The sequence below is a fragment of the Rutidosis leptorrhynchoides genome, chromosome 1 (genome assembly GCF_046630445.1).
Source record: "Rutidosis leptorrhynchoides isolate AG116_Rl617_1_P2 chromosome 1, CSIRO_AGI_Rlap_v1, whole genome shotgun sequence".
NCBI classification, from domain to species: domain Eukaryota; kingdom Viridiplantae; phylum Streptophyta; class Magnoliopsida; order Asterales; family Asteraceae; genus Rutidosis; species Rutidosis leptorrhynchoides.
Genome location: NC_092333.1, coordinates 490634141 through 490649242, shown reverse-complemented (window position 1 = coordinate 490649242; position 15102 = coordinate 490634141). Strand labels below are relative to the sequence as shown.

The following is a 15102-nucleotide window of genomic DNA, read 5'->3' as shown; positions in this document are numbered from 1 at the left end:
CCAACTCGTAAGTCCTAACCCACATTGTAGAGACTACTCCGGAAACCTTGAATCAATCCTAGTCATACCACAAATTGTAAGTAGGCTAAATGATATAACCCAGCTTCACCTAAACAGTATTAACAGGAAAATCAACTTTAGACCAGATTTTTTTAAATCCAGTCAGCAGAAGCAGTGGGGTACTGGAGTTATGAAATTCTCTTGGATAAGAGCAAATATATATACAGTTTTTCTTTTTAGGAAGCAAAAAATTATAAAATAAAAAAAACGTCACTATATAAGCCTTCAAATAAATTTCTTTTACATCATTTTAAGATTCGTTGAAACAAATAATCCAGTGATAACAAGCACTTTGCTGCAGCACATAAGACAATCAAGAGAGCTATCTCACCTATAACATGATCTTTCACTCGAGAAATACTATCAAAATTGAATGAACTCAGTACTAGATGGAAAAACAGAAGGGTACAACACAAAATTTATAGGAATAAAAATAGAAACCAAACTTGTATGATCTTACTAGAGGTACTGGGCAATAACCAGAAATAAAAAATAGAAATTGATTTATTTTAAGTTGATTGGGAAGTGTGCTGAACCCAAGCAAATTCTTCTTTATAAGCCAAGGTTGAATCACATGAAGCCTCGCATGTATACACCGCAATGGTCCCCCAATCAAGGGAGTTGTAATCATTTTTAACATCAAAGTAGTAAAGCAATTGTGGCAATATCTGCACATCAAACAGATATATATGTGGGTTTTACAAGTTTATAATGCATCAATAAACCATACTGAATAAAGCTCGGGTTGTTTGGGTTCGGGTTTCGGTACGTATTTTAACCAAACAAGTTGAAATCTTGAACAGATTATATTTGGGTCAACTGAATTGACAAATATTTAACAGTAATCCGATCTGAATAAGATTCGAGTTATTTGGATTCGGTTAACCAAATAAGCCAATATGTTTAGCTAAATTAAATTTAAAGTCATGTTGGTTATTCAGGTTCGGTCCATTCTTTGAGTGATGGGTCAAATTGGGTCCAAGCCAAAGCAATAAATTTTAATGTAGGCCAAAATACTAATACTAATACTATTAGGTTATGGGTTCAGAGTGATTACAAAATATATTATCCCAATTTTGGAAGGTTTTAAGCATTAAAATCATACTTTGAGAGACTTTCAACTAGTTTAACCTTTAAACTGTTCCTTTTTTTCGTTAACTTTCTTTTTCATGTGACCCATTTGTGATAAAGTTAACCCAAATCAACCAATACATAAGCAACAGATGGGTCGAGTTTCAGCCTCTACCAAAGGCTATGCGTGAAGAAACGAACACAGTTTAAAGTACTAAACCTGAAATTCAAAAGATCGATTGCCACCACAGGAACTGCATTTAGGTATATCAGCTTTTGATGGTTGGCCACTTAACATCGGCCACAACGGTTTAGAATTCTCAAATCTAGAGTACCTGCCACGTTACATTACAAATATATTATTTTTAACACACATAAAAGATCCGAAATGTTACTGTATTTTTTAAATTTATAAGTTATACGCAAGCCAAAAAGGTCTCCCATCACCTTAACACTTGTTCAGGAGCCCGAGCTACTCTTTTGGTAAAATATGCCCAACTCTTTACATCACCTTCATCCTTTAACCGAAAAACATAATACAATTGTTAGGTTAAACCATATATATGAATAAAAAAAGAGCATTCAAAGGAACAGTTATACCTCATTGTTAGTAAGTGATGTTTTTCCATATGCACCGCTGTCAGATACTTCACCGCCAAACTCGGGTTCATCCTCATTGATGATTTCGTATTCTGGCCAGGTAATGTTGCTTGCGACTGTATACAGTAAATAAAACAATTAAACGTATTATATATCTAAAGTGCCTATTTTACTCGCAAGCCTCACACTGCATAAGCAAATAGTATACCACAATATACTTAAAGAAAGAATACTAGCCTTTGGGTGTATCATCCGAAGAATTGGTAGAACCAGAATTAGATGCTTGACCCGTAAGATCAATTGCTCTACATTGGATTTTATGAGATGATTTCCAGTGATTAGCCTGTTTGTAGGGACAAAACAATGAATGAATACATGACAAAAAGCAGGTACAGTTCAAAGCAAACAAATTGACAAATTGGCGTTGTAAAATAAGAACCTGATGAATCTGGGAACAATAACATGCTCTTTTGCAGTTACCACATCTTTTATCTCCTTTCCAGGTACCACACCAATTACAAAGTGGAGCTGCAAAAAATCGCATTGACATAAATGTCATAAACAAAAGTTCAAAGTGTACCCGCCATTTTTATGTATCTGTATCCGATAAAACAAAAGGGTTATAGTAATAACCCTAGATAACGTAACGAAATAAAAATGGAAGAGGTAGAAATTTCGAGTCATTTGATTATGAATGGATAGATTAAAGTCATATTATATCTCTACTGGGTCAATTGGTGATATTCATAAACATTAACTTAGAGAGAAATGAGCCAAAAAGGTTGAAATTGGCCCAAAGCCCCAAACTATATTTTCAATTAATACAACCTCCTCCATTTGGTTTGTTAGAGTTTGATTTGGATTTGAGGTTTGTTGAAGAGTTTAAGATGTTTAACTCATCAATTATGTTTGTTGAATTTTTGGAAATTAAAATTGCACCTAAACCATTGAAGATTCAATTTTAGACTTAACGGAAAAATTTAACGAGTGTTAAGTCAAGGGACCAACCACGTAAAGAAACCCAAATAGTAACCGGTAACCGGATACAAGAGTGACAGGATGTATACAATAGGAGAAAATACAAAGTTGAATGCATACAATAGGACTTTTGAAAGTTGAATGCATACAATAGAACTTTGATGAAAGTTCAATGCATTTTGGTGCCATTTTCCCTAAGAAAAAGTAAATAAATAACTAATTACCCTCGTTGTACAAAGTTGTTTTAAGTCAGCACAATCCTACATGAGACGTTCCAATCCGGGCCAAACAATCCATGTTTGCACATATTTGCTAACCAGCCCATATTGCCACCTCTACAAAAAAGTATTGACGTGAAATTTACCTACCTGCTGGTCCTAAAGGCTTGTCACTGCCATTGTTCTTAGGTGGCTCACTGGAGTAAAACTGATTGTCGCGAGGTAGTTGACCACGGAAGACCTTGACACTTCTCAAACAATAAAAAATTATTAAAATTAAATAAGATAATAATAAATAAAGCAAATTGACAAATCAAAAAATGAAAAAATAGCAAATGTCCTTGATACCTCCTAGATCCCTTTTCTGGCTGGTGCTTCCATTGCTCGTGTTGGTCTCGCCTAAGGCATGCCATTGATGGACACATAAATACATATAGTGTCCTATGGAACGTTGATTCCTTATCACAAAGAGGTGCATAAGCCTACAAAAAAAATACTAGAAATATTGGCATCTTTACTCTAATTCCAACAAAAATAAAAGTCGCCTGCTAAAGAACATACTTTATTGGTGCATACAAGTTTATCCGGCATATGAAAGTATGGTAAGTAGTAGTAAGGATAAGGTATGTTTGTTTACCTCTTAATTGAATGTTTCAACACTAAATGCTAAGGTTTTTTTTTTTTTATCTCTTAATTGAATGGTTTAACGCTCAGCAGTTCAGCGTGTTTGTTTTTAACCTCTAAATGACATACAACGCTCAATGGTTTAGCATTCAGTGCTGCCATTCAGAGTTGAAACACTCTCTTAACCATCAAGCATCTAAATTTTCTTTTATATCCTCCTCAAATCAAAAATCACATCCAGAACACTTAACAAACAAATATATTGATTTTTCAAGTCGTGTAACACGTTAATAAGATAATTTCACCCAATTCATATCGTTCATTCAAAATAATTATCAAATAGCTTATTTTCATTCAGAACCAAATTTATTCAAATCATTCAGATTATTATGAACCATTCAGCGTTAAATCATTCAGTTTTATCAAACGCACCCCATATGTATTTTAGTCACTTGGCCCTAATCTATTCCATAAATGATGATTGTGGTACTTTAATTATCAGATGCCAGCTAAACAAACTTTACTTATGTATCTATCTTTCCTAGATATTCAATTAAACATGTAAATGTCAAAATTACCTGAAGCAAAAACCGAAGAGGTTCACCGCACATGTCACACAGAGAAGATTTACCAGATGGTAAGTTAACCGGATCCAACCAAGCCTATATCACCAACAATATCAACATTCAAATTACTTTCACAGCAGCTGATATCAACAGCAACGTTATATATAAAATGCATACATAAAGAAACATATGATTATATAAATGGAAATATATAAATATAATAAAATCAAGATGTGAATATACAGGAGTTCCTCCAGCTTTGCTAGGAAACAGATGGCGAAGAAGGGACCATTCAAACTTTGGTTTTTCAACGAAACCTAATGTAACAGGAGCTTCATATTCATCTTCTTCCTCATCATCGTAATCATCATCAGAATCATCAAATTCTTCATCTTCTTCTGCATTAATTCGCATATTAGTGAACTTAATTAACGAATCATCATTTCCAGTAATGCTTAATTCCTTCGACATAACTGAAGAATTTTCAAAAGTAATCAACGGTTTGATGATTGATTTCTAATAGAAGCGGACAGGTTTTGGGCAAGAAAGGGGTTTAGGGTTTTGTGCTGGTGGCTAAAAAGAGTGATTACAAAAGATGAGATCATGAGTTTCATGTTTAGCCCTTCTAATATAAATATTTAACTTTTGTGTTAAAGTAACGAAATTTGTTTTTGCGTATTCAGTCCTTTGAGCAGTTTTTATTAGTGGTGTTCGTTCGTTCGGTCGGTTTACGGTTTATGTGGTTTATTCAATTTGGTTTAGTCGGTTTTCAAGAATATTTTTTGTAACCAATAACCTAACCAGATATGATAAAATCAAATCATTCCAACCAAATAAGAAATCGATTTACATGGTTCAGTTTCGGTTAAACCAAATTAAAACTCACTGATAAAAAAATGTGTAGTTTTACAATCTAAACTATATCAATGAATTGTACAAATACCGGTAGCATATGAATAATAACAAAACCAGCAACAACTAACTTATAAAAATTTCATAATACAGAGTAATTAATAAACAAATTTAATTGTTTAAAGTGAAATCAAACCAATAGCAACATTAAATATGTTTAATATTTAATATATATACTATAAATAGCAGTATAATTCGGTTTTTCGGTTTGAAACCATATGTTTATTTTACAAACCAAATCCAAACCGAAAACCGTTAATATTTTTGGTTGAAACCAAAAAATCAAACCAAAACCAAATAAGTCAACCCACTTTAACCAAATCAATTTGGTTCGATCGATTTCGTGGTCGAAACCGTTTAATGCACACCCCTAGTTTTTATAGTCGAGTGAAATGGTTTACGGTGGGTTGTGTGGGATTTTAATCCCATATGTTGAATAGTTTATAAACTTCCAAAAGGGATATTTAGTTTAATTGTTTCCTTTTATGTTATTAAGTACGGAACATTTAAAGTATAAATGTTTTTATAGGTAAAATATTCACTCACTCTCTTGCTTAAAGGTATGTATGTATGCTCAAAAATAAAGATTGTTTTTGTCTGCTAAATAACTTAATTTTGTCTGTAGTACTTAGACTATTCCTAACCCTGACCGTGACGCCAGAGTTGGATTGTGCACTTTTTGGTGAAAAAGTGGGTTTTTGACTGTGACTGTATCTGACCCCCGTTAACCCAAAATGTCAAGTTTTTGTGTCAAATATTTGGAGGGTGAGGTGGTAAAATCTGATTGAAAATTGAGGAATGAAAAAAGAAATTAAATAATAAATATAAATAGTGAAAGGTTGTGATTGGCTGGTCCTTGATCTCACGCTCAATCCCTTTCCGTCAATTATCTGACCTACACTTCAAAGCGTCAAAAACTGACGCGACTTTATTGGCCGTCACAATCCTTCACCTAGATCCACGTCATTTGACGAAATTGATTTCACGCCGCTTTATATTCAGTCTTAGAGGCATATTTATAAATTTGCGAGGTTGCAAACAGAATAAGACATTATTGAATTTTATTTCTTCAGAAAAACAAACACTATGCAGTAAAAATGTTTGCGGGTCGCAGACATAAGACATAATGAGATCTGGAAAACTAAAAGACAAACAACACCTAAACTTCTAAACTTAGTTGTATCATTTCATCTTCACGAGTGTATACATTGAACTTTAGTTGTGATTATGGATGCATCTCTCTATAAATACGATGCCTTTTGTTTAGTATCAGTATTATCATTATGTATGGACATCTGTTAAGTGTGTGTTGGATCCTTGATCAAATTTTAGGCTATCCCACAAGAGTGATAAATGGCAAGAAAAATATGCCATGAATAATAGCGCTTTTCATTTTCGGTCAATAGAACCTCTGTAATAAACAGATCCAAGCAACCAGTATTGTTGCAACATTTACAACAAGTATATCACATTTCCAGAAACAAATCAATGTATGTAAGACCTGTTATCACTCTCACTCTCACTCACACTCGCACTCTGTGGAAAAAAATCTAAAAAAAATCAAGGAATGTTATACGTCACTACGTCCTGTTCCCACTTTTCTTCTTCACATCAACAGCAGTTACCAGCCTAATACCTCGCTGTGGGGCCTGAGGGAGACCACCAGCATTGGTTGTTTTCCGTGACGGTGATGGCACGAATCTTGGAATCGTCGACCTGGTTCTGTAATTTGAAAAACCACTTAGCAGAAATTGTGTCATTTAGTTAATCATTATAGTTATAGATAAAGTTATAGTTCTTGTGCTTTGGATCCATTTCTCTTGGCTTTTCTGTTGCTGACAATGTATCTTTCTTGAAAATATGCAAAATGGTGATTATCATCATGAGCGAAACTAGTAAGGGGCAGGGGTGGCATCTGTCCCCAGTGGATTTGAAAAATTTTAGTGCAAAAATTTTGGATTTTTTTATTTTGCCCCCAGTGGATTTTTTCTTCCCCAGAAGTCTTCTCCATATTTTGCCTCAAAGTCTCCATATTTTGCCCAAAAACCTCCATTTTTGTCCCGAAAAATTGGTATGTTTGCCCCCGGTGAAAAAAATTCCTGGTTCCGCCACCGGTGATTATGTATGTCACTTGCAGAAAAGGATCGTGTTTTCACTAAAAATTGATGTTTATTGCAATAATATAATTGTGAGATGACCTATGTTGCATCAACTATCTATGAAAATGTTGAATATGAAACAAAGTGGAAATGTTGAATCAAGTATTTATGAAAAAAGGTTGAAGTTTGTTAAACAAAAATGGAATACAACCCGTCTTACCAGTACCAAAACACCTATTTTGATCCATTTTGTACCAACCCAGCCAGCTATCTCTACAGACTATGCAAAGAAAAGGTTACTAGGAATACCTCGGATCTGGGCTCTTTGTGGTCTTCGTGTTCGAGTTATTGAGTCTTGACATTGAAGGAAGTTTAGAATTATTAAATTGCCAAAGCAAATCAGGCTCAGATGAGTCGCTGGTGGCAGCATCAAGTTCTTCACCACCATCGGTAGTTGCAATATCAAAACCATTTCCATTTTCATATGTGGAATAGGTTTGTTCCGAGTATAACTTGGAAGAATCCGAGACATATTTTTGGTAAAATGCATCAGACATACCAGCATTTTCTGCTTCCCAACATCGTGCTAGATCTTGTTTGTTGACCATGACCTTATCAACCCAATCACCTGAGCTCATGTCTCTATCATCTTCTAGATATGTCTCACCAGGACTGCTAATGGGAGGCCATGGAGGTGAATTTGCTAGTAGTTCATCTAAATCAAAGCTTTGTGTTTTCTGCCTTGACCTAGACTCTTTTCCCACCTGAGAAGGGAGAAAAAGGGTCATTTTAAGAAAAAGAGAAACAAAGCAAAGTAGAGATCACAAGGTGTCATAATGGGCGGGTTGTTTAATGGGTCAGAATGATTTTTTATTGAATTAGCCTAAATGGGGGGAAACCAAGAAACGCTTTTTTGCTCAACTTCTGTTTTTTGATAAAAATAATTAGAATGCCAAGTATAAAAGAAAATTTCTACTATTTCATTAACAATCTCTTTTTAAAATATAATAATTTATCAGGTGGCTTGACCCATCTGATCCTTAGTGTCCGCGTTTCGTTTTTCTATTTTACCCTTTAGAAAAAACAACCATAATCAACCCATCTATAAGTAAATGGGTAAAAATAGACACCTTTAGTCTAAGATCATGCACAGAACAATGATTCTATCTTTTGCTTTGATAGACCATTAAAACGATGAAGTAATATATTATTATTTACAATTGGAGTACCTATACAATTTCGTTGATCTAATTCATTGAACTTATAGTTTACCTCAGTTTTGGCAACATCAGTCCTTGGTTTCCTACGACTCTTCGGCTCACTGAATGAATTTTTAGGCAGTACGTTAGAAGGGGAATGAGATGTTAGCTTGCCACCCGGACTTCCAGATACTTTTTGTTGCATGCTTTCATGATCCCCTTCTTTCTTTGCAAGGGCTGCCTTAAGATTGGCAATCTAAAACAGGAAATATTATTTTTAAATTTAAAATTTGAACTAAATCAAAGATCTACTTTCAGAAATAGGGTGGAGCATGTGAGAAAACCTGTTCTCTAAGGTCTTTCACATCTGAACTATCTTTATGTACTTGAGCTTCACCGAGTTCAACACTTGCAACTCGTTCTGCAAACTTAAGTGTGCTAAGTGTTTCTCCAACAGCATTAAGTTCTGGACTTATGTGAACAAACATCAGTGTCTTTGCTTGCCCACCTAGTTATACATCCACAAGACAAAAAATATATTAATACTTGGAGGCGAAAGGGAAAAATGATTATTAAATGATGAAGCTTTATAACAATTCTGTTGTTTTACCAAGTGAATCTTGAAGTAATTGTGTGAGTTTACTGTTTCTGTAAGGCACATGTGAATTTTTTTGGGCAAGAGATGAAATCACGTCGCCTAATGCTGAAAGAGATTTATTAATATGTTGTGCCTCTTTTAATCGGTCTCCGGTCGCTTCAGATTTGTCCACCCTTTCGCTCCCTGCTAGATCAACCAAATGCATACAACCACGAAGAACAGCTCCGGATGTTAGGTCTCTCCCTTGTACATGTACAGTCAAACAACTGCAAAAAAAGGGAATTAAAACATCAGACTAACAGAGATTGTTAAAATGTCATCCCCGAGAAGAAATTATTATACCTGTGGGACCGACTACTACGATCATTGATAGCAGTTGCACCGACAGCACGGTTTCGTTCCCCAAGGTTCATCAGATGAATAACATCATGCATCGATACCACATGGACAAGACTAGCATCTGGAACATTGAATCCGTTCTGTGAATTGTTACGGATTTCTAATGTAATATCTGATTAAGGAATCTGACAAGGAGAGTGTTAGATAAATATATGTTAGCCTTTAGATACATATGCTATAGTTCGTAACTGTAAAGCATAAGGATAACAAAAGAAGGATATCTCTTGTTTAATCCCTCAGTATCAAGCAGATCCCGAACTTGCTCATTATAAATCTCAATCATTTGCACAGACACTTCATACAGAAGGGTATCTTTCCTTTGTTCCGCGAGAAGAAACAAATCTCTCAATGCCCTATAATTAACTCCTTGACTATTTTCAGTAAGATTCTTTGGTCCAGTCTAGATGAATAACATGCAAACGAGTATTTTCAGTATTTTTGTGATGACACGTCGTTATATTTAAATTATTGTAGTATATGTTACCATTGTATGTGTTTTTCCAGATCCAGTTTGACCATATGCAAAGATACATACATTGTAGCCATCAAGAACAGAGCGAATAAGCGGTCGGGTATCTGCAAAAACCTCCGCTGCAGAATGTGTAGGTATAGAGCAAATGATCAAGACATAATTACACAAAATGTAAACATTTGAAGACCAAAAGCAGATCCACCAACCTTGAGTTGCTGAAGGACCAAATACTTTGTTGAAGTTAAATGATCTGCATCCTTTTCCATACTTTGCGGGGGTGTTAATGGTAATCATTCCTTCTTCGATTGTATTTACGACACTCTTCAAGTCCAATCTTCCGGGTCTCACCCGACAATAAACTCTAATATTTCCTACTCAAAAAAAGAATAAATCAAGCCTTTAAAAGACTACAAACAATGATAAAAACCTGGGACAAGCGTTTCAGAAAACTATCAGTGTCACCTTTGAGATCTTGGACCTGATTATATAGCTTTCGGTTTTCCTCGAGAACTCTATGATATCCTGAAGCAGCACTGGCTAGACCATGAACATGCAAACCTAAACCAGCAAGGATTTAGATCGAAGATTCGTGTATTTTTACTTTTAAATGAATATTTGTAATATACCGAGTTTTTGAATTTCCTCATGGAACTTCATTTGCATATACTGCATCCCAGATTTTGTAGTCGAGAGAGTTTGTTTCAACTCCTGTTGAGTAGCATATCAACATATCAACAAATGATGCCAAAAATGAAATAAAAACAGCATAAGGATGATGGAATTTGATTCCAAATATATCATACCTGAATATCTTTTTCCTGTATATCAAAAACCATTTGATATGTCAACTGTTTCCTTTTCTTTTCTTCATCAGAGATGGAGTTCTTAGGTGAATTTTGTTCCTTCATTATAGGTGTGACTTTCTTGTCTCCCATCTTGAATATCAAAATAAAAATTGTCAAAACTAAAATACACACCACAAATAATTACAGTCTTCATTTCCTTCTGAAAAAAAAGATAAAAACCCACCTTTATATTATCAGAAGGTTGTTTCAGAACAGTCTTATCTCCAGCAGGAGTATCTTTAGCGACAGAGTTTTTCTGTTGATCACCAATTTATACAATGCCAAGAAAATAGATAGTAAGGAAAATTGGTATATTAATCGTTATACTTGAAACACCGAGCGAGGAAATATTAGAAATTACAAGCTTACCAATTCAAGACTAGCAATGCGATGCTCAAACTCTGCCATGACCTTACTTAGTACGGATTCTACAAGCTGCAAATTTGGATAAGTATGGTTGGTGAAATAAGAAATCAAATAAGAATTGCTCTCTCGAACAGGATGATAATATAACTATACCGAAGTGTGACATGGTGGATACCAAAGGACAAAGGAGTGAATTTATAAAAACTAATTTGGATATGTTTGGTAAGTTCACACATAACAAAATGAAAGAACCATGTTCTGGGAAGATAGTCTTCTGAATTTCATATATTTATATGTTACCAAAATAATCTTAACCCACTAATAAGAAATATATAAGCTCGCTATTACATGGAAAGCCATGCTAGCAGGAGCAAAAATGCTGCAGAATGGTACAAAAACTGATCAATTTAGTCTGTTGATTCTTAAATATAAGGTCATCACAAAGGTAATTACTATAGAGACACTAACTTGCTAATAATGATATTGTACTTACAATAGGAACCTCATCTGGTTTCTTATCCAATAGAGCAGCGCGGACTAGCTTATTTAAGGAAGAATTGGACTACATTGAAACATATAGTGAGTATATAATAAGAAAAGAAAAAAAATATAATTATACAGGCAAGGGAAGAAATAGGGATTGGTTGCCTACCATTTTGCTATTCTCGGTTTCAAACGACTGAGAAAATGTGGATGGTTCTTTCGTTGACATATTCCTTGACAAGGAACTATTAAATGGCTCTGAGTTTTTGCGTATAAAGTTCTTGTTAGAGGCAACAGCTCTTGAATTACCACTATATTTCCAAGCCCCATTGCAACCTGCTTGTTTCCAGTCACTATAGGATTTGAGTGCAAGAATACAATTGACGATTCTAGATGATTTGCCTTGCTGAAATATGAACAAGACAAACACCATTATTAAAATTATCAAGTCCAGATAACGTAGAAATCATTTTTTTCCAATAATAGATGACAAAACTATTCATGAATTTAACCCACAGCTTCCATGGTTGCACCGAATTAAATGTGCTTGATGGCATGACCATATGACAACAGAACTTTATTACAGAATTGAATCCCTCGTGTTAACTATATTAAAGAGGGAACACCTACTTGTTCTAAATCAGACGCCTCAAAGGTAGGTAGTCCCATTTGTCCCACAGCTACTAAAAAATTTCTCACATTTTCGAAACATTGGAATATAGATAAAGCTGCACCATCCGAATCACATGGACTTCTAACCACCTGAAATTAATCAACTCGCTACTATAACATAACCTACCCATTACAATTACAATAATAAAATATAAAAAATAATAAAAAAAAAAATCAAATATAGGATGGCTAGAAGAAAACCTTGGGCACAGCTCCTGGTTCAACCTTATTAATCACATTGCAAAGGATCAATCCACTTCTCAAAGCAACCCTAAATTCTTCCTCAGAAGGCTCTACAGGCAAATCTCTAGCCAAAACAACTCCAATCATATTCTTCATCCATGCCGCGGCTTCGAATCTTCTCGTTGCTATAATCATATAATTATTACACTCATTTGTAATTAGTACACTAATCCCTCAAATTTACTCATAACTATTCAATTACACTATTTCACCTAAATTCAATTACACAAAATCATTATATCGCAAGTACTTTTACAACACATTACCTGCTTCTTCGGCTCTACGAGAATCTAAATCGAGATCTTGAGGACGATTATCGTGTTGCTGAAGAACATCTTCCATCACAGACGCAACCGAAAACGATAATGCACCTTCAGTTGACATCATTAACCGTCACAATTGTCAAAATTCAATCTAGAACAGCATCAGTTACCTAATCACTATGATTAATAAGATAAATTTAATCCAGATATCTTAGTTTAATATTCATGTTGAGTGGAGAGTAGAATCGGTAGGGTTTAGTAGTAGCAATGATCGCAATTGAAGAAAAAAGTGAGACAGATCATGTGTGATTAAAAATCAAAAAGTGTTTGTGTGTGTATTTATAATTACATAGAGAAAATGGTAGGGACATTGAAGCTTGCTTGAAGTCTAATACAGAGAAATAGCATTCGCCATTTTTATTGCTTTTTTCGCTGTCTTGCTGCTTTATAAGCAGATGCTATTTGTTTTAGGTGAAAATTGTTTATAAATTAAATTAAATAAATAAATTATTTATTTATTTTGAATAGATACCCGCTTGTTAGTTATTACCGAACCTGATTCCGAGCCCAGTGGTTCGGTTTATTTAAGCCTCGTCCAGACGTCCTGGAGACGATTTATTTATTTATTTATTTTATTTATTTATTATTTTGTATGTATTATTGTATTTCAATTCAATTTCAAGTATTAAATAAGTATTAGAGTAAGTACATTTTGAATTTTGAATTTTTTTTTTTTTGACAGAGGTTAGTATCAACCACAGGGGACTTAATCACTCACGCGTTCATCTCCTACAATGGTATACTTGGCCCCAACTGCGTACCCAGGTTAAAACTCGGTCCAATTCCGTACGGGGCTCCCCTTTACCACCCAACGCGATGTGAGAAAGGTGTCATGAGTGAAACTTCATGGCAGGGATAAAATTGTGTGTTAATATGTAGCCAACGACGGTCGAACTCATGACCTCCTCTAAAGGAGGCAGACCAACAACCGTTGGACCACATCACAGCTTCTGAATTTTGATTAGGATTTATCTAAAGCTCTAATGGTTATATTCTAGCATGCTAAAAATGTTTGTACCTTGATCATAACCACCCACTTCCTCAAATAACTACCTTAATATCATGGTTGCAAAAATCGGGAGAACTCGGCGAGAACTCAGAATTTCATTCCTGGCGAGAACTCGTTTTGAAATCGGTCAAAAAATCGGTCAACGACCAAAAATCGGTCAAATCTCCAAAAAATCGGTCAAATCTCGGAAAAATCGGTCAAATCTCGGAAAAATCGGTCAAATCTCGGTAAAATCGGTCAAATCTCGAAAAAAAACTCGATAAAATCTCAAAAGTCAACGAAAGTCAACCACCGATAACTCCCCGAGTTCTCCCCGAGTTCTCGTTTTGGAGACCCTGCCGAGAACTCCCGGAGAACCGATTTCTGCAACCTTGCTTAATATACAACATGGTTAATGGTTAACTGGTTATGCCTAAAATTTATCCTTAACTATACCTTTAGAGTTCAAATAGAAAATAATTTTTTTAATCAATTAATTTTAAAAAATTTATAAAATAAATAAATGGTAACTAGCTTAATTGAAAAATACAGGTTACGAAGACTTCGTAAAGTGAGTGGATGGTTTATAAAACGTGTTTAGGTTTGTATTTAGGATAATATTATTTTATTTTATTGCACACAATGCCTTTTTACCCTTAAATTTCACCCAAAGGTGCCTTTCGCACATCGTGTTGCGAGGTCAATGGGGGAGGGGGTGTTACCAGAGGCGGAGACAGGGGATGTATAGGGATGCTTTGCATCCCTCAACTCTTCAAATAAGTGAAATATATTGTGTTAAAAATTGTATATTAGTTGAAAATATCCCCCAACAAACAAACATAAGCGTCCCTTAATTCATTCCCTATCCGTGAATCATCAAATTTTACCCCAAAACTTACATATTTTGCCCAAAATTATCAAATTTTGCTCAAAAAACTCCAAATTTACCCCAAAAACTTCATAATTTGCCTAAAAACCTCCATTTTTTTTCCCAAAACCTCCATATTTTACCCAAAAAAATTGCTAGGTTTTTTTTGCCCCCGATGATAAAAAATTACTACTTCCGTCACTGTTCGTAAGCATCCCCTATTCTGTATTCCTGGCTTCGCCTCTGGGTGTTACCGCTCATGCCCTCGGATTGGACTGAGTGTTCTCCTGACCAGCAGTTGGGGGCGGGTTATGCAACTGCAGATAAATGAACGTGTGTGTGGTTAAGTTCTCCTGGGTGATCCCGTACTGCTATTAAAAAAAATAGATATAATTTTATTTTAATAACGGGTTATGGTAACATAATATAATCGTTATTTTATTTTTATAAAAAAAAGGTTGAAAACAAATTTTCGTTTACAAAAATATTCAAAAGAAAAATGATAATGCACTCCTATT

The 15102-nt window shown here is 34.7% G+C and overlaps 2 protein-coding genes across 2 annotated transcripts; both read right to left on the bottom strand.

Annotated features, from left to right (window-relative positions):
• Positions 1-278: 278 nt before the first annotated feature.
• Positions 279-4651, bottom strand: LOC139875414 (uncharacterized). The gene is made up of 10 exons (XM_071862751.1): positions 4361-4651; positions 4130-4213; positions 3276-3409; positions 3078-3175; positions 2171-2259; positions 1969-2074; positions 1732-1847; positions 1579-1649; positions 1352-1466; positions 279-728 (listed from the first exon to the last, which is right to left on the bottom strand). Exons 1-10 carry the CDS (start codon positions 4586-4588, stop codon positions 570-572), a joined length of 1200 nt encoding a protein of 399 aa, XP_071718852.1. The 5' UTR covers positions 4589-4651; the 3' UTR covers positions 279-569.
• Positions 4652-6418: 1767 nt separating this feature from the next.
• LOC139840703 (kinesin-like protein KIN-14I) lies at positions 6419-13011 on the bottom strand. The gene is made up of 21 exons (XM_071830954.1): positions 12672-13011; positions 12364-12530; positions 12121-12252; positions 11660-11896; positions 11501-11569; positions 11011-11076; positions 10822-10897; positions 10600-10724; positions 10423-10504; positions 10259-10354; positions 10003-10167; positions 9809-9915; positions 9546-9724; positions 9268-9429; positions 8938-9191; positions 8672-8835; positions 8401-8583; positions 7438-7892; positions 6655-6751; positions 6531-6565; positions 6419-6440 (listed from the first exon to the last, which is right to left on the bottom strand). Exons 1-21 carry the CDS (start codon positions 12790-12792, stop codon positions 6419-6421), a joined length of 2994 nt encoding a protein of 997 aa, XP_071687055.1. The 5' UTR covers positions 12793-13011.
• Positions 13012-15102: the final 2091 nt, after the last annotated feature.

What these genes read in the sequence shown, in the direction of transcription:
- LOC139875414 (XM_071862751.1), bottom strand. Translation starts at nt 4,588, where the DNA reads ATGTCGAAGGAATTAAGCATTACTGGAAATGATGATTCGTTAATTAAG. An exon ending in TTCGGATGATACACCCAAAG is followed by an intron (nt 1,848 to 1,968) that starts GCTAGTATTCTT and finishes TACTGTATACAG; the next exon opens with TCGCAAGCAACATTACCTGG. An exon ending in GCTCCTGAACAAGTGTTAAG is followed by an intron (nt 1,467 to 1,578) that starts GTGATGGGAGAC and finishes GTAACGTGGCAG; the next exon opens with GTACTCTAGATTTGAGAATT.
- LOC139840703 (XM_071830954.1), bottom strand. Translation starts at nt 12,792, where the DNA reads ATGATGTCAACTGAAGGTGCATTATCGTTTTCGGTTGCGTCTGTGATG. An exon ending in ATTACTTCAAGATTCACTTG is followed by an intron (nt 8,836 to 8,937) that starts GTAAAACAACAG and finishes ATGTATAACTAG; the next exon opens with GTGGGCAAGCAAAGACACTG. An exon ending in TGAAAGACCTTAGAGAACAG is followed by an intron (nt 8,584 to 8,671) that starts GTTTTCTCACAT and finishes TTCCTGTTTTAG; the next exon opens with ATTGCCAATCTTAAGGCAGC.